This window comes from Cololabis saira, chromosome 15 (genome assembly GCF_033807715.1).
Source record: "Cololabis saira isolate AMF1-May2022 chromosome 15, fColSai1.1, whole genome shotgun sequence".
In the NCBI taxonomy this organism is placed as follows: Eukaryota; Metazoa; Chordata; class Actinopteri; order Beloniformes; family Belonidae; genus Cololabis; species Cololabis saira.
Genome location: NC_084601.1, coordinates 34,544,021 through 34,568,705, shown reverse-complemented (window position 1 = coordinate 34,568,705; position 24,685 = coordinate 34,544,021). Strand labels below are relative to the sequence as shown.

Here is a 24,685-nt window from a genome sequence, read left to right as displayed (position 1 = left end):
TGGAAAGAATGCTATTACTCTGGAGAACAAGATTATAATATATAACACACTGTTTGGTGTTGAATTTGAAGACGTCTTTATTTACAAATCTTTGATCATTACGAGTAAAAATAATATAAACTTGATGTCAAACTGACAAAAATAACAAATTGTAACTTCAGACTCTGTGTCCTGCAGGAACATTTAATTCAACAGCTGTTGTCAAGTTTCCTTGTTTATTAATGTTTTTTCCTTTGTTCCTGAAATACACTTTGCATTTTGTTAATATCCTTTCTTATGGTTTTGGGAAAATGAAGCAAGAGGACAAATGTTTATGTAAATGTAGCAGAATAAAGACAATTATTTTAACTGATAACTTTTCATTCCTCACACATTAATTAAAAAACACAAGTGAAGTAAAGCTGCATTTATACTTATTTACAATCATTATATTTTACTTCAGCATTATCAAGTTATCCTGTAGTTCTGATGACAGCTTCACTACCCTGTACACATGATGAAGTTCAGAATAACCACATTTATAAATGACACATGAAAAACAATAAATGAAAGTGACCAAATGTTATCTGAAGTTTATCAGGATTCAACAATGAAAGCTTGATTTCTCTTCTCACAAATCCAGTTATTCTCATCAGCGTGATATGAGTATGTCCATTTCCCTTCATTAGTACAACACAGTGCAGCGTATTCACTTTGGTTGTACTGATGTTGAGACCATTCTGCAGCCCAGAACCTGTGAAGTATTAAAACATGTTCAACTGAGATGAAAATCAAGATTATTTTCATTTTCTGATAAAACTGACATCTTTAATTGTTTTACGCAAATGTTCACTTTTTAAAGATCACAATGAACTTCTGGTCTGATTCCAGATGTTGGATGAGGTCTTCATTAAATACTCCAACATGGTATCCATTCATTTATTCCAGTGAAAGCAGCTCAGTCTGCACATCTTCCACAAATCTCTTCTCTCCTGCTGATCTGCTTCCTGGTTTTTCATCTCCCTGCACATGCTCATTAGTGTCTCTGTTCCCAACCACACTCAGCTCTTCTGAAGACGTCCTACTGTGAATCTTCACAGACACTAGAAACATTCTCAAGGTTTTCAGTCTCTAAATCTTCATGTTTCATTGGTGATAAAGGAGTCATAGTTGAGCTGTTGTTTTACCAGTTTGTGCAGCAGTTTTACAGACAAAACCTTGAAACGGTTGTCTGTTGATGTTGGTTGAACCAGTTAGTCTGCAGGAAAACTTTGTGGTGAAGCTGCTCTTTTATTTCATCCCAGGTTCTAATGTTCACGTTCATGTGTTTCATGTTTAATGTTCTTAAAGTCACCAAAGAGGAAAATACCTGAATTCTGTCATTCTGCTATTGTTCTGTCAGGTCAAAAATACAGAACACAAACTAAATACACTATTTAAAAACTGTTGAGAACGAAGGCTTGAAGTCTCTTTCATCAGACTTCTTGTTGAGTTTTTATGAAATAAATTCATCACAGACTGCAGATGAAGAGTTCACACAGGCTGTTCATTCAAATAAATGTGTTTCAGAAATAATGATGATACAGTTTTTAACATGTTCTGTTGTTTTACCTGTTAACGATTTGAAACAATGACTTTGATGAAATTGTAAAAGAAATACTGTCTTACAATATTTTCAGCGGTGATCCGTCCACCCATTTCCAATCAAGTTCCTCTTTCTTAGTCGACCATTCAGCTTTCAGACCAATCCAGGAGGTTTCATTTGTGTACAGTCGTCCCACAAAATCCTAAATGGCGGGACAAAAGTATTTTCAGCTGTCATAAATCTGCTCAGTATCAGTATCCTGATGATTGTGTTTGAAAACAATCTAAAAGATTTAAAAACACATTTCTAACTGAAATCCATCAGGATGGAGACAGAAACAGCACACAGACTGACAGCAGGTGGAGAACACAAGTAACAGAAAACTGCATTAACATCATATACACTGACATCAAACACCCACCTGCTCCTTTTTGCTGCTTATGATCACCAGATCAGCTCCTCTTTTCTCACACTCCCTCCTGCTCTCAGACCAAGTTTTACTCTCAGTGAATTTTTTGTAAAAACTAGATCCAAATCTTCTCCATCCATCAGGACACTCTCCTTCATATCAGATATCAGACAGACAAGTTTTTAGAAAGATTTCATGTCACTGAGCATCACATTTACGAGAGTTCTTTCAATATTCAGAAATCTCCTTCAGGTGTCACTTTTACCTTTCAGGTTATTTAAAAAAAAAATGTTTTTAGCTTTATCTTATCCGTCTTATTTATTTTTGATTAAGGAAGTTATGGGGGTTAATGCTTACAGTGCGAAGGCCCTATTGTATCTGTAGGAATTTTTCATTCTTTCTTTATCCTTCTGACGAAAGGAGGGCCTTTTTGCCCCCCTAAACGTGCCCCAATTTGATTGTTCGATATGTGATAGTTCCAATTTTCTGCAATAACTTTTGAATGTTTTGACATAAAGACTCGTGGGTGGTGTCATCCGCTAAATGTCCAGGCCTGAAGACATCTAAATGCGAGTCATACAAGCGCTTCCACTGCAGCACGCCTGAACGTGCACAAGGGTTGCGAGGGCCCGTTCATCTTTATCCTTCTGACGAAAGGAGGGCCTTTTTGCCCCCCTAAACGTGCCCCAAAAGTCACCAAATTTTGTACGCAAGCCAGGCCTGGCGAAAAATTTGATATTTAATGGTTTGCATTAATGGGCGTGGCAAAATGGCTCAACAGCGCCCCCTAGAACACTTTATGCCTCAAGCCCCACAATACGGTTTGACGTACATGCACGAAAATCGGTACACACCTGTATCATGTCACAACTTAAAAAAAAGTCTCTTGGCGCCATGACTGAAACTGAACAGGAAGTCGGCCATTTTGAATTAATCATGTAATTTTGGCGCATTTTATGCCATTCCTTCGGCCGCTTCAGAGCCCGAACCGTAATGTGCACCCAGGTATGTTATACATCAAAATGTGCGTTTGGATCCTGTGACGATGCGCATTACTTTTTTCAGTCAAAAGCGTTACCGTGGCGACGCTAGACGCCAAAAAGCACGCCCACCCTTCATCTGATTGGTCCAGACAGAAAAACTTTGTGCCTCAAGCCCCACAATACGGTTTGACGTACATGCACGAAAATCGGTACACACCTGTATCATGTCGCAACTTAAAGAAAAGTCTCCTGGCGCCATGGCCGAAACCAAACAGGAAGTCGGCCATTTTCAATTAATCGTGTAATTTTGGCGCAATTTATGCCATTCCTTCGGCCGCTTCAGAGCCCGAACCGTAACGTGCCCCCAGGTATGTTATACATCAAAATGTGCGTTTGGATCCTGTGACGATGCGCATTACTTTTTTCAGTCAAAAGCGTTACCGTGGCGATGATGGACGCCAAAAAGCGCGCCCCCCCTTCATCTGATTGGTGTCCCTATTTTCTGCTATAACTCTTTAATGGTTTGACATAGAGAGTCGTGGGTGGTGTCATCAGACTCGGTATTGAGTCCTTGACCTTCATTGGCCTGAATTAGCCCCGCCCCTTCTTCTGATTGGTTGTCCCTATTCTCTGCTATAACTTTTTAATGGTTTGACATAAAAACTCGTGGGGGGTGTCATCGGACTCGGTTTTGAGTCCTTGACCTTCATTGGCCTGAATTAGCCCCGCCCCTTCTTCTGATTGGTTGTCCCTATTTTTTGTTATAACTTTTGAATGGTTTGACATAGAGAGACGTGGGTGGTGTCATCAGACTCGGTTTTGAGTCCTTGACCTTCATTGGTGCAAATAAGTCCCGCCCCTTCTTCTGATTGGTCGATATTTCAGAGTTCCTATTTTCGGCCATAACTTTTGAATGGTTTCACATTTCATAGTTCATAGTTTCATTTCATAGTTCCCTATTGTCCCTATTTTCTGCTATAACTTTTGAATGGTTTGACATAAAAACTCGTGGGTGGTGTCATCGGACTTAGTTTTGAATCCCTTGACCATAATTGGTGTGAATTAGCCCCGCCCCCTCTTCTGATTGGTCGATATTTGATAGTTCCTATTTTCTGCCATAACTTTTGAATGGTTTGACATAAAGAGTCGTAGGTGGTGTCATCGGACTCAGTTTTGAGTCCTTGACCTTAATTGGTGCAAATTGCACGCGCGAGGGCCCGTTCATCGCTGCTTGTAGCTTTAATTTGGTATTAAATCTTTCTTACCATCAAGTTCATTTTTGAGCTGATTATGAGTGTTGATCAGTTGGTTGTGTTTGACTTGCAGCTGACTGTAATTGGTATTTACTTGGTCGTGTTCCCTCTGCAGCTGGTTGTTGTCCAAAGGGATACCTGGTAAGAAGTATAACATCAAAACATACTCTGAAAAATGAAAATGTATTTCATCCTGTGTATATTAAATATCTGATAACATTTCTGCAGGTCTTTGTCCAAAGTCATAGGTGGTTATAAGTATAACATGAAAACGTGCAAGGCTGGTAAAACATAAAATACATGAACAGGAACTGGTCAAGCAGATAATCTGTTGAAAAAAATGAATAGATTATAAAAAACAAACTGCCAGAGCTGGCTCAGTTCTCCGATAAACAAAACGCAGGAAGCTGTCATCCGGCTCAGAAACGTCGTCGGACTCCTGCGCCCCACTGCAGGAGTCCACCGCGAGTGCAGGACACACGTCACCCACGACACACTCCCCACCCCTAGAGCGCTGATAATAAGGCTTCAATAGGTTCATGTGGTACAGCTGAGACGAGCTCCTTCTACCTGGCGTAACAACCCGATAGTTCAAATCCGAGACTTTTTCAGACACAGTATATGGACCTGTAAACTTAGCCTGAAATGGTGACGTGACCAGTGGCATCAGGGTGAGGACTTGGTCCCCCGGACTTAACTCCTGGCCCACCACACCACACATGCACACTGCATCTTCATTTTCATCTGAGCCTGCCCCAGCTTCTCACGCGCTAACAGACCTGCCCGAAACAACCTGTGCCGAAAGCCATTAACAAAATCAATCAGGTTCCAGGGCGCCTCAGTAGGAACCAACCCACCCTTTAGCGCAGTCAACGGCCCGCGAACCAAGTACCCAAAGACTAATTCATTCAGACTAAAGCCCATGCTCTCCTGCACGGCCTCTTGCACCGCCAACATCAACCACGGGAGACCATCCTCCCAGTCCCAGTCCAGCTCCGTACAGTATGCACGCAGCAAGGACCTAAGCGTCTGATGGAAGCGCTCAAGCGCGCCTTGACTCTGTGCATGATATGGACTGATTGAGTGGACTGATTGTGGTTCACTCCCAGCATCTTTAGCACCTGTGCAAACATATGGGAGAAAAAATTAGAGCCCCGATCACTCTGTATGACTTTGGGTATCCCGAACACTGAAATAAACTGTAAAAGTGCCTTAACCACAGCCCTTGTTGTAATGGAGTGAAGCAGACACATTACAGTTAACAAATACTTACAACCCGACCTGGCACTGGGCAACGGCCCCACACAGTCTACAATGAGATACACAAAAGGGTCACCCACCACAGGAATAGGCTGCAACGGCGCCGGCTTTACACGCTGATTGGGTTTCCCCGTCAGCTGACACACATGACATGTTTTCATATACGCCGCCACATCCTTCTTGACCAGAAAAAGTGTTTGAGCACATACAGATACGTCTAAGAGCCCAGATATACTTGCTGTTGGTGCTCGCATTCGTGTCCGTTTGCATGCACCACCAACTGCAACGTTGCTTGCGTAGTACGCGAGGAGAGAGCGTCGTACCAGCGGTAACCAGTGTGTGAGCACACACTGCAACAGGAGGACTTTACCCCCATCTGCCCGCTGCCTGGTCTCTGACACATCAAACAACGTAAAAAAAGTGTTGGGATCTCGCTCGTTAAACTTAGGCACAAGGGGCAGACAAGCAGTCAGGTCTCTGCCCTAACGCTCAGCCACAGATGCCAACTCATTTGACCCGCCAAACAGCCTACTATCGCAATCCACCACTCTCAGCTTTGTTCGCACCAACTGCTGTGCTCCTAGCTCTAACTGCAACAACTCTTTCTGTTGCTCAAACGAGAACACTGCAGACTCCGACCTCACTGCAGCCATGGCCACGACCTCAGCAGCAGGCTCATTCTGCAACACACCCTTCTCAAACAACGTCAACAACACAAACATTTTTAACTCATCTTTAAGCATTCCCTCCTGCAACACAATACCCTAATGCTCAGCAATTTCAAGAAACTGATCCTTCCTACACAAGTCCAAAAACAACGCAGAAGGCGCCTCGTAAAAAGCGGACAACCCCATAGTCACCCGGAGACAGATCCACACTAATGGGTGCACAACGAGCAAGTAATGCCCCCCAGAGTGTTCCCCCTACCTGCCTAACCCAGGATCTGGTTAACCTCAGCCCTGGTCTTCATGTGGTTCTGCAGCAGGCTGATTAAGCACAAAACCAGCGAGATCACCACAGGCAAGCCCACGGAGTGCTCCCGAGATGGTTGGCAACCAAAACTAACAACTCCCCACAGCACTAGGGAAGAAAAAACCCTGACACAATCTCAAAAGGAGAGATTACCCTGAAGCCTAGCGGGAACCTCCAGAAAATGCGCACCTACAGCGTATCACCTACTCTTGACCGGTGAGTGAAACTCTTCTTAAACTACCATATTTAACCAAACAGGATATAAACGAGACGAGCCCCCATTTGTCAGAGCTGGCTCAGCTCTCCGACAAACAAAAGTAAGTAATGAGTAACAAATATTTATTTAAGAAAGGTAAATCAACTAAGAGTAAAAGCAACTAAGGTTAACAGCGACAACAGCAAGGTGGAACCAAAGGTCAGCTGCAGCGTCTAGCTGGGAATGGGACGTAGAGAGGCAAAGCAGCCGAGCGACAGAGAGGCAAAGCAGCAGCAGCAGTACAGAGAATGCACAGGTGGCAACCTTGGATATTTAAGGCCCACCCACTCAGCCGCACACACCTGGGCCTATTGAAGCAATCCAACCTGTAACAGAAAGGGGAGAGAGAGAACAAGACACCATACACAAAGAACCCTCCACACACTTGGGTTGGTACATCAGGACACTCTCCTTCATATGAGATATCAGACAGACAAGTGTTTTAGAAAGATTTCATGTCACTGAGCATCAAGCTACTTTCATATAGAAGGCGCGCAACAGGGCGCACGCCGCCGAGTTTGCGCGGCGGCATAGGGCGCAAGTGGACGCATGCCGCCGGGTTGCCGCGCAAAGCGGCTTTCACCTAGAACGCGGTTTGCGCCGCGCACACCGCCGGGGTGGGCACAGACTCGCCGCAGAGACGGCCCAGAGCAGGGAGCAGAGCAGGGCGCGCCTGCGCACATCGCGTACATATTTGTTTCAAGTTGCTTGGCGACCGAAAAAAAGTTTCATAACCATATATTGATAAATGATTCAATTGATCCTGATATGAGGCATGGAAATGCTATATTTTATTTTAAATTAACATTTTATTGTTAAAAGAGCAAAAGCATATCACATTTCTACCACTTTTTAAACACACCAGATATGTTCAAATTCTGGGAGATTTCTCTCCACTTTTGTCCCTTTTTATTGATGTCCCGATAGGCCTGCAGTCTCATCCCACAGCTCCTCACACAGACTCACAGCCAAGATCATTCTTTCTTCCATCTTGATCGTCTCTGATCTACAAGCTGCACGTTTTTTTTCTCCCTCCAGCACCTTCTCTCCTATTGGACACCGCCGAGATCTTGGGCCGTCTTGCACCGTCTTGCGCTCTTGCTGCCGCGGCAACCCGGCGGCAACCCGGTGGCAACCCGGCGGCAACCCGGCGGCGTGCGCCCTGTTGTGTGCCGCCGACCTCGGTGCAAAGCCCGCACATACACAATGAATGGGAAAACGGCGCCAGACCGGAAAAACTTTTTTTCGGTCGCCAAGCAACTTGCAACGAATATGCGCGCTGCTCTGCGCCCACTCGCCGCCCACTCGCTGCCTACTCTGCTCCACCTGCGCCGACTCTGCGCCACCCCGGCGGTGTTGCCGTGTTCTATGTGAAAGTAGCTTCACATTCATGAGTGTTCTTTCAATATTCAGAAATCTCCTTCAGGTGTCACTTTTACCTTTCAGGTTATTTAAAAAAAAATATTTTTGCTCTATCTTTCTGTCTTGTTTATTTTTGATTAAGGTACACTTATAGAAATAAGAAGTTATGGGGGCTAACGCTGAAGTTCAAGTTTATTTATTTGGTATTAAATCTTTCTTACCATCAAGTTCATTTTTGAGCTGATTATAAGTGTTGTTCAGTTGGTTGTATTTGACTTGCAGCTGACTGTAACTGGTATTTAGTTGGTCGTGTTCCCTCTGCAGCTGGTTGTTGTCCAAAGGGATACCTGGTAAGAAGTATAACATCAAAACATACTCTGAAAAATGAAAATTTATTTCATCCTGTGTAGATTAAATATCTGATAACATTTGTGGTGGTTGAGAAGCAGGTGGTAGAGAGACTGGATGGTGTAAGGCTGGTAAAACATAAAATAAATTAAAGCTGCAAGCAGCGATGAACGGGCCCCTCGCACTCATGGCCACCGCCCTCCCCCCCAGGTTCCCCCCACATTCCTTGGTCAATAATACTGTAAAAAAGAGCCTTTGCTGTTCACATAAAACTCAACTTATCATCATAAGCATATCAGAAATGACACCATCAACGACTCTCTATGTCAAACCATTCAAAAGTTATGGCAGAAAATAGGAACTATGAAATATCGATCAATCAGAAGAAGTGGCGGAGCCAATCTACACCAATGAAGGTTAAGGACTCTAAACCAAATCCAATGACACCACCCACGACTCTTTATGTCAAACCATTCAAAAGTTATGGCAGAAAGTAGGAACTATCAAATATGGACCAACCAGATGAAGGGGGGGCGCGCTTTTTGGCATCTATCGTCGCCTCGGTAACACTTTTGACTGAGAAAAGTAAGGCCCATCGTCGCAGGATCGAGACGCACATTTTGATGTATAACACACCTGGGTTCACATTACGGTTCGGGCCAAGAAGCGGCTGAAGAAATGGCATAAATTGCGGCAAAATTACACGATTAATTCAAAATGGCCGACTTCCTGTTCGGTTTCGGCCATGGCGCCAAGAGACTTTTCTTTATGTTGCGCCATGATACAGGTGTGTACCGATTTTCGTGCATGTACGTCAAACTGTATTGTGGGGCTTGAGGCACGAAGTTTTATCTGTATGGACTAATCAGATGAAGGGGGGGCGCACTTTTTGGCGTCTAGCATCGCCACGGTACCGCTTTTGACTGAGAAAGGTAATGCGCATCGTCACAGGATCGAGACGCACATTTTGATGTATATCACACCTGGGTGCACGTTACGGTTCGGGCGAAGAAGCGGCCAAAGTAATGGCAAAAATTGCGGCAAAATGACCTGATTAATTAAAAATGGCTGACTTCCTGTTCGGTTTCGGCCATGGCGCCAAGAAACTTTTTTTTAAGTTGCGACATGATACAGGTGTGTAGCGATTTTCATGCATGTACGTCAAAACGTATTGTGGGGCTTGAGGCACAAAGTTTTCTAGGGGGCGCTGTTGAGCCATTTTGCCACGCCCATTAATGCAAACCATTAAATATCACATTTTTCGCCAGGCCTGGCTTGCGTGCAAAATTTGGTGACTTTTGGGGAACTATCAAATATGGACCACTCAGATGAAGGAGGGGCGCGTTTTTGGCGTCTAGAGTCACGACGGTAACGCTTTTGACTGGGAAAAGTAATGCACATCTTCGCAGGATCGAGACGCACATTTTGATGTGTAACACACCTGGGTGCACGTTACGGTTCGGGCGAAGTAATGACATAAATTGCGCCAAAATGGCACGATTAATTCAAAATGGCCGACTTCCTGTTCGGTTTCGGCCATGGCGCCAAGAGATTTTTCTTTAAGTTGCGAAATGATACAGATGTGTACCGATTTTTGTTCATGTACGTCAAACCGTATGGTGGGGCTTGAGGCACGAAGTATTCAAGGAGGCGCTGTTGAGCCATTAGGCCACGCCCATTAATGCAAACCATTAAATATACAATTTTTCGCCAGGCCTGGTTTGCGTGCAAAATTTGGTGACTTTTAGGGCACGTTTAGGGGGTCAAAAAGGCCCTCATTTCATCGGAAAAATAAAAACGAGAAAAAAAAAACGAGAAAAATTCCTACAGATACAATAGGGCCTTCACACTGTAAGTGCTTGGGCCCTAATTAACAAGAACTGGTCAAACAGATAATGTGTTGAAAAAAAATGAATAGAATATAAAAAACAAACACAGATGTGAACTATTATTCATTACTGAAATACAGAAATGAGACTAAATGTAAAAAATAAATATGAAACATGTATATAACAGAAATAACAGTAAAACTGTAACCCAGCGTTCCCAAATCCAGGTCTCCAAGGCCCAAGGACCTGCATGACCTGTTCAAGTGAACACGTCATTAACAGGATTGTAGTTATATGTTTTTATTCAACAAGCAGTGCGCCGTAATGTCAGTAAATCTTACTTGCTGAGGAAATTATTAGGAACTGAAATTGTATGACCGATCATTTGTATCCGTGGTATGTAAAGGTGTTTGTTTGTACACACATATACATATATATATATATATATATATATATATATATATATATATATATATATATATATATATACACACACACACACACACACACACACACATATGTGAGAATTTCCACTTGATCTGTCTCTCACGGCAAACTGGTTCTAGTGGAAGGATCAGATCAGATGTATTGTGTTTTGTCTGACTCTGATGGCTATTTTAAGATCAGCATCTCGATGTACGTCCCCCAGACAAGCGGTACTGCGGCTGCTGCTTGGAGCCAGGTAGGAAGAATGGTTAAGTTATAAGTGTCACACTCTGAATTGTTGTGGTGAGTGAGTTCACTGATCTCGCTGTCACACCACCTCATCAGCTTCATGTGCAACACCTATACGAGCTGTAGCTCCTCACTGCTCATCAGCCAGAGACTATTTAAGCTGCACTGAGGCCTCGTGTGCGCTCAGGTTGTCTTTGCACCATGCACTACTTTCCAGCACTCATTTGAAGATTCATGGCTTGGTTTAGATTCCAGATTGCCCCTGATCCTGTCTTCTTGTCTTTGCCCCAACCTTCTGCCGGCCCACAATAGGTCTTTCCTCTGCTCCTTCTGGACCTTGTTTGCCCCACTGATGGTCTGCCAAGTTCTGATACTGCTTTTGTCTCAATCACGATTCCAGCTAGTCCCTCCATGGTGTTGTCGCCATATTTGAACACCTAAAGCAGGGATTTCCAATTCTGGTCCTCGAGCCCCCCCTGTCCTGCATGTTAGATGTTTCCCTGCACCAACACACCTGATTCTAATTAATGGTCCTCATAAGCTTGTCACCAAGGTCTGCACAACTCTGTTGATGACACAGGTACTTGTATCACGGTGTGCTGAAGCAGGGTAGCATCTAAAACAGGGGTCACCAATTCTGGTCCTCGAGGGCCGGTGTCCTGCATGTTTTAGATGTTTCTCTGCTTTAACACACCTGATTCTAATTAATCCTCGTTACCAGCTTGTCATCAAAGTCTGGATAGTTCTGTTGATGACACAGCTACTTGTATCATGGTGCAATGAAGCAGGGAAACATCTAAAACCTGCAGGGACACCGGCCCTCGAGGACCAGGGTTGGTGACCCCTGATCTAAAACAGTGTTTCACAACCTCGGTCCTCAAGGCCCACTGTCCTGCATGTTTTCAATGTTACCCTGCTTTTCAGCACACCGTGATACAAGTGGCTGTGTCATCAACAGACCAGTGTTTCCCAACCCTGGTCCTCGAGGCACCCCTATCCTGCATGTTTTAGATGTTTCCCTGCTTCAGCACACCGTGATACAAGTGGCTGTGTCATCAACAGAAGTGTCAAGACCTTGATGACAAGCTAATTAGGACCATTAATTAGAATCAGGTGTGATGATGAAGGGAAACATCTAAAACAGGGGTCACCAACCCTGGTCCTCGAGGGCCGGTGTCTCTGCAGGTTTTAGATCAGGGGTCACCAACCCTGGTCCTCGAGGGCCGGTGTCCCTGCAGGTTTTAGATGTTTCCCTGCTTTGTTGCACCATGATACAAGTGACTGTGTCATTAACAGAATTGTGCAGACCTGGATGACAAGCTGATGACGATGATTAATTAGAATCAGGTGTGTTAAAGGAGGGAAACATCTAAAACATGCAGGACACCGGCCCTCGAGGACCAGGATTGGTGACCCCTGATCTAAAACATGCAGGACACCGGCCCTCGAGGACCAGGGTTGGTGACCCCTGATCTAAAACATGCAGGATAGGGGTGCCTCGAGGACCAGGGTTGGGAAACACTGCTCTCTAGACCAGGGGTAGGCAATTCCGGTCCTCGAGGGCCGGTGTCCTGCATGTCTTAGATGTTACCCTGCTTCAGCACACCGTGATAAAAGTATCGGTGTCATTAACAGAATTGTGCAGCCCTGGATGACAAGCTGATGACGATGATTAATTAGAATCAGGTGTGTTAAAGCAGGGAAACATCTAAAACATGCAGGACACCGGCCCTCGAGGACCGGAATTGCCTACCCCTGCTCTAGACCAGTGGTTCTCAACTCCGGTCCTCAGGACCCCCTGCCCTGCATGTCTTAGATGTTTCCCTGCTTCAGCACACCTGATTCAAATTAACAGTCGTCACCAGCTTGTCATCAAAGTCTAGACCAGGGGTCACCAATCCTGGTCCTCGAGGGCCGGTGTCCTGCATGTTTTAGATGTTTCCCTCCTTTAACACACCTGATTCTAATTAATCATCGTCATCAGCTTGTCATCCAGGGCTGCACAATTCTGTTAATGACACAGTCACTTGTATCATGGTGCAATGAAGCAGGGAAACATCTAATCTTCTGCAACCTACGTTTCCTGAAGGCAACATGACTGAGGAACGTCCCCCGCCTTCTCTGTTATGCTGTCACTCATGATGCCACGCCCCTCTCAGTTGATGCCACGCCCCCCACGCCAGATCCGGGCCAAAAGTCTGAACCTGAAAAAAAAATTTGAAACTGAAAAAAAAAGAAGTGAAACTGAAAAAAAAAGACGTGAAACTGAAAAAAAAGACGTGAAACTGAAAAAAAGATTTGAAACTGAAATAAAAAGATTTGAAACTGAAAAAAAGATCTGATACTGAAAAAAATAAAATTGAAACTGTAAAAAAGAATTTTCAGGTTCAAATTTTATTTTCAAATTAGCAAAACTTTTGGCCTTGATTTGGCTCCATATACGAGCCGTTCAGAATCTGCGCCTATCGTTACGTAACGATAGGCGCAGATTTCCATAGGTCGGCCTCCGCTGCTGAAACCACGCACACAACTAACACTGCCGGTCGGAGCGTCCGCCATTGTTCAGAAGTGGTGAATCGTGTGGCTGTTTCCACAGCGAGGGACAGTTTTTGCGTCGACATTTACCCTCATAAAAGGATCAGTTCCAACAGTACGGACCCGTAAGTGACGTTATTTTTTTAATGTTATTTACATTTGTCTACAAGTATGATCTTTGCATGGGCTAAGTATTTAGCTTAGCTCCGGAGCACCGGGGCCACTCACTGGACCGGACCGGTGAGCAGCTCCGGTGGCTCCAGTGTTACCTAAGGGAGCCACTCAATCGTTAGGTAACACCGGAGCTTTATTAGTAATACATTTTTCTTCTGTTTATGGTTTCAGATCTTCCAAGCACCTGAAGCTGTTCAACGACACCTTCAGAAGACGCACTGTCCTTCCTTGAGCCAGCAATAGTGCATACATGTTATTTATATACAACTTATGTTCTTTTATTTATTTTTTTTTTATTTTTTTTTAAATACTTTATTTATTCATTTTCAAAACATTTTCAAACAATCCAGGTACATAATAACCTGAACAATTACCCCTTTCATCCCACCCCCCTCCCCCAAAACAGGCTAGGGAAGAAAGAAAGAAAAAAAAAAAAAAAAAAAAGAGACAAAAAAAAAAAACAAACAGAGAAAGCTGTACTCTACAGTGTAACAACAGTTTCTGTGGCAATCTGCAACTATTTAAAATTTCACTTTGAGAAATTACAGACAGATGAATATTCAGACAAGGTCATGAAATCGAGGGGTCATGAAGGTCCTCTCCGCTGTATAATATGATCGAGGAATGGTTGCCATATCTGATGGAACCTCTCTGATTTTCCTGACAACTCAAATCTGATTTTTTCTATGTATAAAGTATTTGAGAGCTCCGTGAGCCAGGCTTCAAAGCTCGGTGATGTTTCTTTGTTCCAAACTTTGAGAATCATTTTCTTTGCAATAACCATCCCATACTGTATTGACAGAGCCTCCCAGTGGTTAAGAGTATCAAGCTGGTGGGACCAGCCAAGGATGCCGGTCTCTGGGTCTGGCAGAAGATCATGTTCATAAACCTCGGAGTAAAAGTAAAAAACTTCATGCCAAAATCTACCAAGTTTGTTGCAAAACCAAAGCATATGTGCCAGCGTACCATCAGACTGTTTACATTTTACACATAACGGTGAAGTAGATGGAAAGAAAGAATGCAGTTTAACACGTGAATAATGGAGTCTATGTATAACCTTATATTGTATTAGCTGGTGCCTTGAATTGATTGAGCATGTGTGTATGCTATGAAGACATTTACGCCATGCATCCTCAGAGATGGTTGTGCCTATTTCCCTCTCCCAGCACTCTCTCAGATGTTCAGTACTTGGAGCAGTTTGAGCTGCAAACAAATTTACAAACATGGACACAAGCTTTTTGGTCTCAGGTACCTTTGCTAAATGGGAGTAGACTTCGTCTGGTGGATTATAAGTTTCAAAATTTACAATGTTTGCTCTAGCATAGTTCCTGACCTGCAGGTACCTGAAAAAATGAGACGGTTGTAAATCAAATTTCCTTTTGAGTTGGTCAAATGAGGCAAAAACATTGTCAATGTACAGGTCTCTCAAAATGGTCAGGCCTTTTTCTTTCCAGATAGAAAAAACAGAATCTGACTGGGAGGGGAGAAATGCATGATTATGACAAATGGGGGCAAAAATAGAAGTGTTTGTCAGGCAAAATGTTTTTTTAATCTGGTACCACACCTTTAAAGAATGTTCTACTATACGTCCAGTCCCTTTAAATGGCCCAGGATTTCTCTTAGCTGTATTGAGTAGTGCTGAGAGGGAGGTACCAGTGGTCTCCTGTTCCATAGCCAGCCATGGTGGGGTAGTATCATTAGGTTCTACTGGGTAAGCTTGCTGCCAATACACCAGTGCTCGTGCATTAGCTGCCCAATAATAATGTTGGAATAAAGGGAGCGTTAGCCCACCCAAGTCCTTTGACTTGCAAAGGTGCTTCTTATTTATACGATGCGATTTGTATCCCCAAACGAAAGGCATAATGATTGAGTCCAATGTTCTGAAAAACTTTTTAGACAGAAAAATGGGAACATTCTGAAATATGTATAAAAACCTAGGTAAGGTCACCATCTTTATAGCATTAATTCTGCCAATCATTGATACGGGGAGTGTTCGCCAAAATTCAATATCGATTTTGAGTTTATCAATCAAAGCCTTATAGTTTAATGTATAAAGCTGATCAAATTGTTTGGGAATTGTAGTTCCAAGATACTTCACTTGGGTGGTAACTTTTACTGGCAGATTTTTGAGAAAGTTGGGGTCTAAGTCTCCACGCAGAGGCATAAATTCACATTTCTGCCAATTTATACTATAGCCTGATAGCTTACCAAAAATTGTAATTTGATCCAGTAATGCCGGGAAGGATTTTTCGGGCTGGGATAAGAAGAGGACTACGTCATCAGCATACAACGCCATATAATGATCCAGTTTACCCAAATGTATCGGAATAATTTTCGGGTTGCATCTAATGCTTACTGCAAGGGGCTCGATGCACAGAGCAAACAGCAAAGGGCTCAGGGGGCAGCCCTGTCTAACACCACGATGCAGATTGAAAGGGTGAGATCTATCCGAGTTGGTGAGGACTGACGCAGTTGGATGCGCATAAAGCATCTCTACCCATGAACAAAAACTTTCACCCAGACCAAATTCTCTAATTGTTGACAGCATAAATTTCCAATCCACCTGATCAAAAGCCTTGTGCGCATCCAGTGTGAGTATTGCAGATTTTGACTTATTTTGTTTGCTATATACAATATTTAATAATCTACGAACATTAAAAAAGGAGAATCTCTTGGGAATAAACCCTACCTGGTCCGGGTGTATAATGGTTGCAATATGTTTATTTAATCTATTTGCTAAAATTTTGGTGAACACTTTAAGGTCATTCCCAAGAAGCGCAATAGGCCGGTAAGATGATGGATCAGTTTGATCTTTATCTTTTTTCAATATTAAAGAGATGTTTGACCCATATAGTGAGTCTGGTAATTTCTTATTCCTTATTGATTCATTAAACATTCTCAGTAATAGAGGGGCCACATCGTCCACAAATGCTTTATAAAAGTCAATTCCAAAGCCATCCGGGCCTGGAGACTTTCCGCTCGGGAACTCCTTTACAGCTGTGACAACCTCCTGTAATGTAATTTCAGCATTGAGTTCATTTTGCGCATCACAGCCTATTTTAGGAAGCGGGAGAGAGCGCAGGAATTGGAGAATATCCTCTTCTGCTGCGGGGCTTTGAGATTTATATAGATTTTCGTAAAAGTCCCTGAAGCATTTATTTATTTCAACAGGGTCGGTAAGCATAGAGCCTGCCTGGCTTTTAATTTCGTGAATAGCCCTGCTAGCCTGCGCCCCTCGTAGCTGGCGTGAGAGAAGAGGGCCCAGTTTATCCCCCAGCTCAAATTGTTTGTGCCTCACTTTCAACAGTAAGGTGTTAATTTGTTGCGAGAGGATACTGTTATATTCATGTTTTAACTTAACAATCTCCTTCAGTAAAGGTGGAGATGGAGCATCCCTGTATTGCTTTTCAAGGAGGGTAAGCTGTGGATTTATAACTGATAGCCTCTGTCTCCTCAGTTTTTTTTTGTGCAGCTTCATAAGACAATACAAAACCTCTTATCACCACCTTAAAGGCCTCCCACAATGTCGAATCTGAAACCTCACCCGTATCATTAAAAGCTAAATAGTCCTTTATGGAAAGGGAGCATTTTTCCAAAAATATCTTGTCATTAAGAAGACTTGGATTGAATCGCCAATTATAGTGTGGTTTTTTCCACCCAAAGTCCATGCCTACAGAGACTGGGCTATGGTCCGAGATTAAGATGTTGTGATATTTAGATGACTTAATGATTGCTGTCAGTTTAGAGTCAATTAAAAAGTAATCAATCCTCGTGTATGTTTTGTGAACTTGTGAGAAAAAAGAATATTCTTTCTCCGTAGGATTGTGAATCCTCCAGATATCGACCAGATTAAACGACTTTATCAAATTATTTAACACAATTGTAGAGTCTGAAGGACAAATTGGGCGGGTTGAGGACCTGTCCAAAAAGGTATCCAAAACACAGTTGAAATCACCACCTGCAATCAAATTGGTTGTTGCTAGGTCAGGTATCAGCTGGAAAACACCTCGAAAAAAACCTGGGTTGTCAAAGTTTGGTGCATATAAATTAAGAAGGGTAATGTGAGCAGTCAAAATTGTGCCAGTCACAATTATGAAACGACCATTTGGATCTGTTTTGGTCGAAATGTGTTGGAAAGGAATATTCTTTTTGATTAGAATTGCCACACCACGTGCCTTGGCTGAGAAAGTTGACTGAAAAATTTGCCCAGCCCAGCTACACCTAAGTTTGGAGGCTTCTGTGTGTTTAATATGCGTCTCTTGCAAAAATGAAATATCTGCATGCAGATCACGTAAATGAGAGAATATCTTGGCTCTTTTTGATGGGTTATTTAAACCTCTGACATTCCAAGTAGTTAGGTTAATAATGTTGTTCATGTTATGATTTGTTGAGCCACTCATGACACCCCTTCAACATAAAAATGCAGGATACCGTTATATAAATAAGATATTGTGCGTACAGCATGAACAAAAAAGACAAAAAATCCCTCTGAACCCCCTGTTTTGCCCTCCCTAAAGAAAAGGGGTAATATAAAACCCCCATGGCAGCGGAGCTGCTGAAAAAAAAACCTACACATGCAGTAAAGAAGTAGCTAACAAAGCAAACTAACACTTTATCCTACACCCCAGCCCCTTACCACCCTCCTGAAATAGAAACATTAACACTCCTTATGAAGCAGGCAATTAGCACTAACCTATTAAAATAAAAATAAAAATAAATAAAAACAAGGAACATGAGGAGTATTTGACATGAGGTTTTTTTTTTTTTTTTTTTTCCTTTTTTTTTTCCTCCAAATAATGTCTTAACTTGTGAGCCTGCCATAATGACTGACATCCATAATAATAACAACCTTGTACAAACGTTATAGCTTTAAGACAGCATAACTGAACAAACAGTCTGAGTTCTGTGATTATTGCCAAAACGTGTTGGCTTTTGCCTCACCAATCCTTTGGTCTATCCAGCGGGAACGCCCACGTTCGTGGTCCAATCAGAGCGACTCTGTCAGATCCCGTCCCCATGACAGCACCTGGTCACCCGGTGCCTTCAGCTGCTGGAGGCTGTACGTGTCTGTCCGTATAGGACGCCGCCTCTTTTGCTGATTCAAATATCTTGGTTTGACCAGCGTGTGTGAAAATCAGGCGTGCAGGAAACAGAAACCCATGTCGGACACCGGCCTCCTTCAGTTTCAGCCGAACTGCGTCAAATTCCTTGCGGTCCTTCATCACCTCCGCTGTGAGGTCCGGGAAGATGCTGATGCGCTGCCCCTCGTAGTTTAGCGGACCGCCGCTGCGAGCCGCTCTTATGATTTTCTCCTTCACGGCATCATGATGTATCCTGGCGATCATAATTCGTGGCCGGTTACTTGGTGCGCCGATGCGGTGAGCGCGGTCCACTTTAATCCCCCGGGGGAAGTGCTCGGTTCCGAGAAGCTTAGGTAGCAGGTCAGACACAAACGTAGTCGGAGAACCTTTTTCAATTTTCTCCGGCAGACCCATGATTTTTATATTCTGCCTCCTAGAGCGGCCTTCCAGGTCGATCACTTTGGCTTTCAGAAGTTTGTTTTGTGAATGCAGGTCATCATGGCTTTTTTCCAGCTCGGCCAGGCGCTCGTCAAATTCACCCTGCTGGTCTTCCAGGTTTGTGATGCGGGAGGTGTTGGAGGCGATGGAGTTTTTAACCTCCACAAGAGTTGTCTCCAAGTTGTCAAACCTCGAGTTCATTGAGTTTTCCATCCGTCTTATAGCCCCCAGGATAGGCGAGGAGGAGAGCTCCTCCTCTGGCACGTCTCCCTGGTGCTCGGGACTGGCCGAGCCAGGTGAGCTAGCGTTAGCATTAGCTGATTCGGTCGGCGGATCGTCTTCAGTCTCTGAAGGAGACTCTAGTGTTTTCTGGGTCAGTCTCTTAGTCCTGACCATTCTTTGAGGTGTTATGAGCGTATTCCACCGTCAAAAAGTGCAAAAAGGGAGTGTTGAATACTTATATTAAGTTGGAGTGGAGGAGCTGGTGAAAAACACAACCTACCACATTGCTGGCTCTCTAGCGCCCCCATGTTCTTTTATTTTTTTAACAATAAAGTTGCCATTTGTGAAAATTCAGTGTTGTGATTTCTTTACAGTTAACATGATTCATTTGTCTTGTAACATAAGAAATGAAATGATGAGGAATCGGAGTAAATAACTGTGATGTACCTGTTTAGAATTCAATTAAATCTTCCTGTGTGAATTAGTGTGAAGATGAGGTGACCCGGTGAAGGAACTAAAGGCTGATTTATGGTTCCGCGTTACACCAACGCAGAGCCTACGCCGGCGTAGGGTACGCGTCGATTTAATGCAGAACCGTAAATCAGGCTTTAAGATCCGTTTACACCGTGTAACTGCATGCGAGCGTCCGACTATTGCGTCGAGCTGCGTGACATCGGACGCTCTCTGTCCACACTGAAACCGTTAAACTCGCAGCCTGAAATATTGGATTGGATATATGGTGTAATATGGCTACTATAATGGTAAAAAATGTAATTTCAAGGTTTATTTGTTTATTTTGTTTATTTAAAAAGGATCCCCATTAGTCTTCGCCATGGGAAGACTATTCTTCCTGGGGTCCACACATAGACATACAAAAGATAATATAAAAGATGATAATATAATAATAATATAATAACATAACAATAAAGATGACAATAATCCAACTCAAAAAGGGTGAAAAACTTCACTATAATTCCTGAAATAATAAATTGAACCAAAATAAAAGATTAAGTAACCAACCATCCACATCATAGAATTTTATATATATATATATAGAAGTATAAATATATATTATATATCATAATATACTCATACATTATAATATACTCATACTTCTAAACCATATATACACTCATAGGTGAAAATTGTATCTTTAATATTTAAAATTCACGTTTCATGTACAAATTAAGTACAATTAAAATGTGTAACATTTACTATTCATTAGACTTTTCTGAGGTGGAGGGGGGTGTTGGAGGCTGGTTATTCTGTTAGAGGACTTTGGGACTAGTTAGTAGTCATTGCAATCCTTAAAAGCACTTGAGTCAATCCTCAAATAGTGTAAAAATAGCGGTAGTGCAGTCGGCACATATATTTGATCTTAGCTAATTCATGAAAACATTAATAGAGAGTTCAACATAAGACACGCACTTCTCTGTGTTATTGTGCTGCAGGTGAATACAACCTCATATAGAAACTAGCTGAACCAGGATGGTGCTGATGTTCTACAACTCATGCAATATGAAGAAATAACTAGGTTTGTTTTTGGTCTCGGTCTTGAGCTGAACTGGTCATGGTCTTGATTCTCTCTGGTCTTGGTCGTGTCTTGGTCTCGGTTTAGTTGGTCTTGACTACAAGTCTAATCAGACATATTAAGATACAAATACTCACAGCGTATGATGACTCCAACCAGAACAAGGAGATTAAACACTCCCAGGAACACGTTGAAAACTCTGAAACTGTTTCTTTTCACAACTGGGAGGTTTTTCTGGTTGTTTTTCTCTACAAAAGCAAAAAACAGAGAATCCATCAATAAGCTCTTATGAAGCTTTGTCTTGTTATTAAACTAATGTAAAACATCCGTCATTTTAAATCACATTAGCAAGTAATACAAACTTTTTAAATAAGTCTTTAAATAATTTTGCTCACGTTGTAGTTACAGAAACTGAAATGGATGATGATGTCATCTTTTAATGGTAATAACTGATAATGGTTTGTTTTAAACCAAATCACCAGATCACCTTTTAGCAAATCACCTTTTAGCATCAATGTTACTGAGAAAAGTTCATGAATTATTGCTTACCAGTTTGTTGTAAGTCTGGAACGGAGTATGGGTTTTCTTCGTCCAACATCTGTATTTCACATTGATCTTGGTCTCTTCCATATTCATGAACCCTTCTGCTAAATTTCACTCTCAAATCTGGTGCAGTTTGAATTTCTGTTGACATCTTGAGAAGCAATTTGTAACTGACCTGACTACACTTTGTTTCTTTGTTGGTTAGTAAACTTTCAATAGAAAACCGTCAGGAAGTAACAGCATATCAACCACAACTACCTCTAAAATGTTTGATGCATCACCTTCTGTGAGCAGTGGGAGGGAACCTGCAAACTTTTGAATGGAAAAAGGTTTGATAAAGTTTATATTTTTCGTGACTTTTACAATATTTGTACTATGGTTAAAAGTTAAGTAATTGGTAATTGACAAATATATTAGTCAGGGTACAGTTTAAGATTGTATTGCTAATTTCTAAGATCAAGTTCTCAGGAACAAGTAAAAGTCTGTGAGAAAGCAGATTCAGCTACAACACCTGCTTTAACAGAGAGATGCACAAACGTCAGCTCAACGTCTTTCTATGTAACAACACAAATGCAAGACATGAAGGTCCAAGATTCAGTCTACTGTTTTAGATATTTTACACAAACAAGACCTGCTCCAAGTTTAGGACTCTTTCACAGACATCCTGGCAGTCATTTATGTGGCATATGATTGTCTATATTCATTAAATTTGTATCCGTGTTCATGTTTCATTTGGCACAACTAGTCATTTTAAACTGGGGGCTCAAGTACTTTCATTTATCGCGACAAAATCTAAGATATATATATTTTAACTTTTATTAAAAGAGAGAAAGCTGGACAAGAAACACTTTCTGCGAAGCAAGACCTGAGATCATGTGTTCAGGATATCTGTCAGAATTATTGCTGCACATTGTACATGGTAACATCAGGACACCAATACAGTGCAGTTTCTGCAGACTTTGAGCTACATACTGAAACAACCTGATCTCACAAAAATCCGTGAAATGCCCACGACCTCTCACCACTATTTTCCGTGGTACCAACACGGAAACTGGTAAAATTACGTGTGGGCACCACGGATATTGTACCATGCAAAGTCAATGGGATCCGTGGTCGTGATATATACACGAATTATGACATTATTATTATTTATATATTATTCTTATTTATAGTGGCTAAATTATGCGTTTTTGTCGCGCAAGGTACGGTTTTTTACTGTCAGTTTGTAAAAACATGTTTTTAACGCTGTTTTAGCAGTGTTTTAATGAGGTTTTAATCTGACCACCACGGATATAGTACTATGCAAAGTCAATGGGGTCCGTGGTCGTGATATATACACGAATTATGACATTATTATTATTTTTATATTATTCTTTGTTATAGTGGCTAAATTATGCTTTTTTGGCGCACAAGGTACTGATTTTTAATGTCAGTTTGTAAAAGCCCGTTTTTAACGCTGTTTTAGCAGTGTTTTAATGAGGTTTTAATCTGAGCACCACGGATATAGTACTATGCAAAGTCAATGGGAGGCGTGGTCGTGATATATACACGAATTATGACATTATTATTATTTATATATTATTCTTTGTTATAGTGGCTAAATTATGCGTTTTTGTCGCGCAACGTACTGTTTTTTAATGTCAGTTTGTAAAAGCCCGTTTTTAACGCTGTTTTAGCAGTGTTTTAATGAGGTTTTAATCTGAGCACCACGGATATAGTACTATGCAAAGTCAATGGGAGGCGTGGTCGTGATATATACACGTTTTATGACATTATTATTATTTATATATTATTCTTTGTTATAGTGGCTAAATTATGCGTTTTTGTCGTTTTAAGAAGAGACCGGAGATATTTAAAGTTTCTCCCATTTCGTCAACCACAGGGGATTCCCTGGGCGTCCCCTCTACGTCATAAAGTGACGAGGGGGGATCCTGATCACGTGACGGATGCCCCCGAATAATAATGATAATGCTAATGATAATAGTAATATTAATAATAATAATAATAATAAGAAGAAGAAGAAGAAGAAGAAGAAGAAGAAGAAGAAGAAGAAGAAGAAGAAGAAGAAGAATGATAATAATAGTAAGAATGATGATAATAATAATGATACTAATAATAATAATAACAATGATGATAATAATGATAATAATAATAATAATAATAATAATAATAATAATAATAATAATAATAATAATAATAATAATAATAATAATGCTGAAATTAATTAATTATTTATATTAATCATAATATTAATATTTAGTATAATAATAAATACACCTGTAGCACAAACCAGTGTTTATAGCAAACATTCAGAGACATTATCAGACAATGATTAATGACGCAACACAGTCTCACTCCGGAGGCGCAAATAGGCTCCTATTGGCTGCAATGTAATCCCGTCTGCGGCTAGATTTGACGCTCGGAGCAGGTGATCACCGCGAGCGGCTTCCCCATTCCTCTTTTTTTTTTTTAAATGCATATACTTCAATTTAAAAGATGGTTTGATGACATTTCTTGCGAGAAATTTTCAGACACAAATAGAATACACCAAATTGTATGACACTTCCAATGTAATCCCGTCTATATGTGACGATCAGAGCAGCACTTCAATTTAAAAGTGTGGTTTGATGACACTCCTAAATTAAATACTTACCTGCTGTATTCTACTGCCCTTATTTTTAACAGCTTGTGCTCTTACAACGCCATATTAAAACAAATTATAAACCACATTAACACTTCATAGAAACAAAATAGATCGAGGGATGAGGTCTGAAAGATCTGTTTTGAAACGTGGCTTAATACGTTACGGCATTGAACACAACCCTTTCTGTCCCCGAGATAGAGCAGGACAAAACGTTAAAATAGCACTAATAAATGCATATATTGATCTTGTCCATCACATACATCTACTCACAATATAAATATACATTTTATGGTCACAATTTGTCTGTTGAAAAATGAGCGGGTTCAGCTGGTTGGGCACACCCGTGCCCAATCAATCTCTCCACCCTGCCTGGGTATTTAAAGAGCGGCTGCACACCGGCAAAGGGGCTCAAAGGGATGACACAGAGCGGCTGAGTGTTCTGATACACGTTTGTGTCTTGGCAAAATAAAAATCAAAGAATTCCTCCACGAAACCCTGCATCCTCTTTTCCTGTTGGTTGACCCCGGGTAGCATGAGTTGGCTACAAAAACCATTAAGAACCTAATTTTGTGTACAGGATGGTCATTCTGCAGTGTAGGTGTTAGT

At 41.8% G+C, this 24,685-nt stretch overlaps 1 protein-coding gene across 1 annotated transcript; it reads right to left on the bottom strand.

The window, feature by feature from the left end:
• Positions 1-371: 371 nt before the first annotated feature.
• On the bottom strand, positions 372-21,592 carry LOC133461292 (C-type lectin domain family 6 member A-like). The gene is made up of 7 exons (XM_061742152.1): positions 21,442-21,592; positions 21,030-21,140; positions 8,281-8,406; positions 4,222-4,347; positions 1,986-2,125; positions 1,648-1,766; positions 372-733 (listed from the first exon to the last, which is right to left on the bottom strand). The coding sequence occupies exons 1-7, from the start codon at positions 21,584-21,586 to the stop codon at positions 577-579; spliced, it is 924 nt and encodes a 307-aa protein (XP_061598136.1). The 5' UTR covers positions 21,587-21,592; the 3' UTR covers positions 372-576.
• Between the last annotated feature and the right edge of the window lie 3,093 nt (positions 21,593-24,685).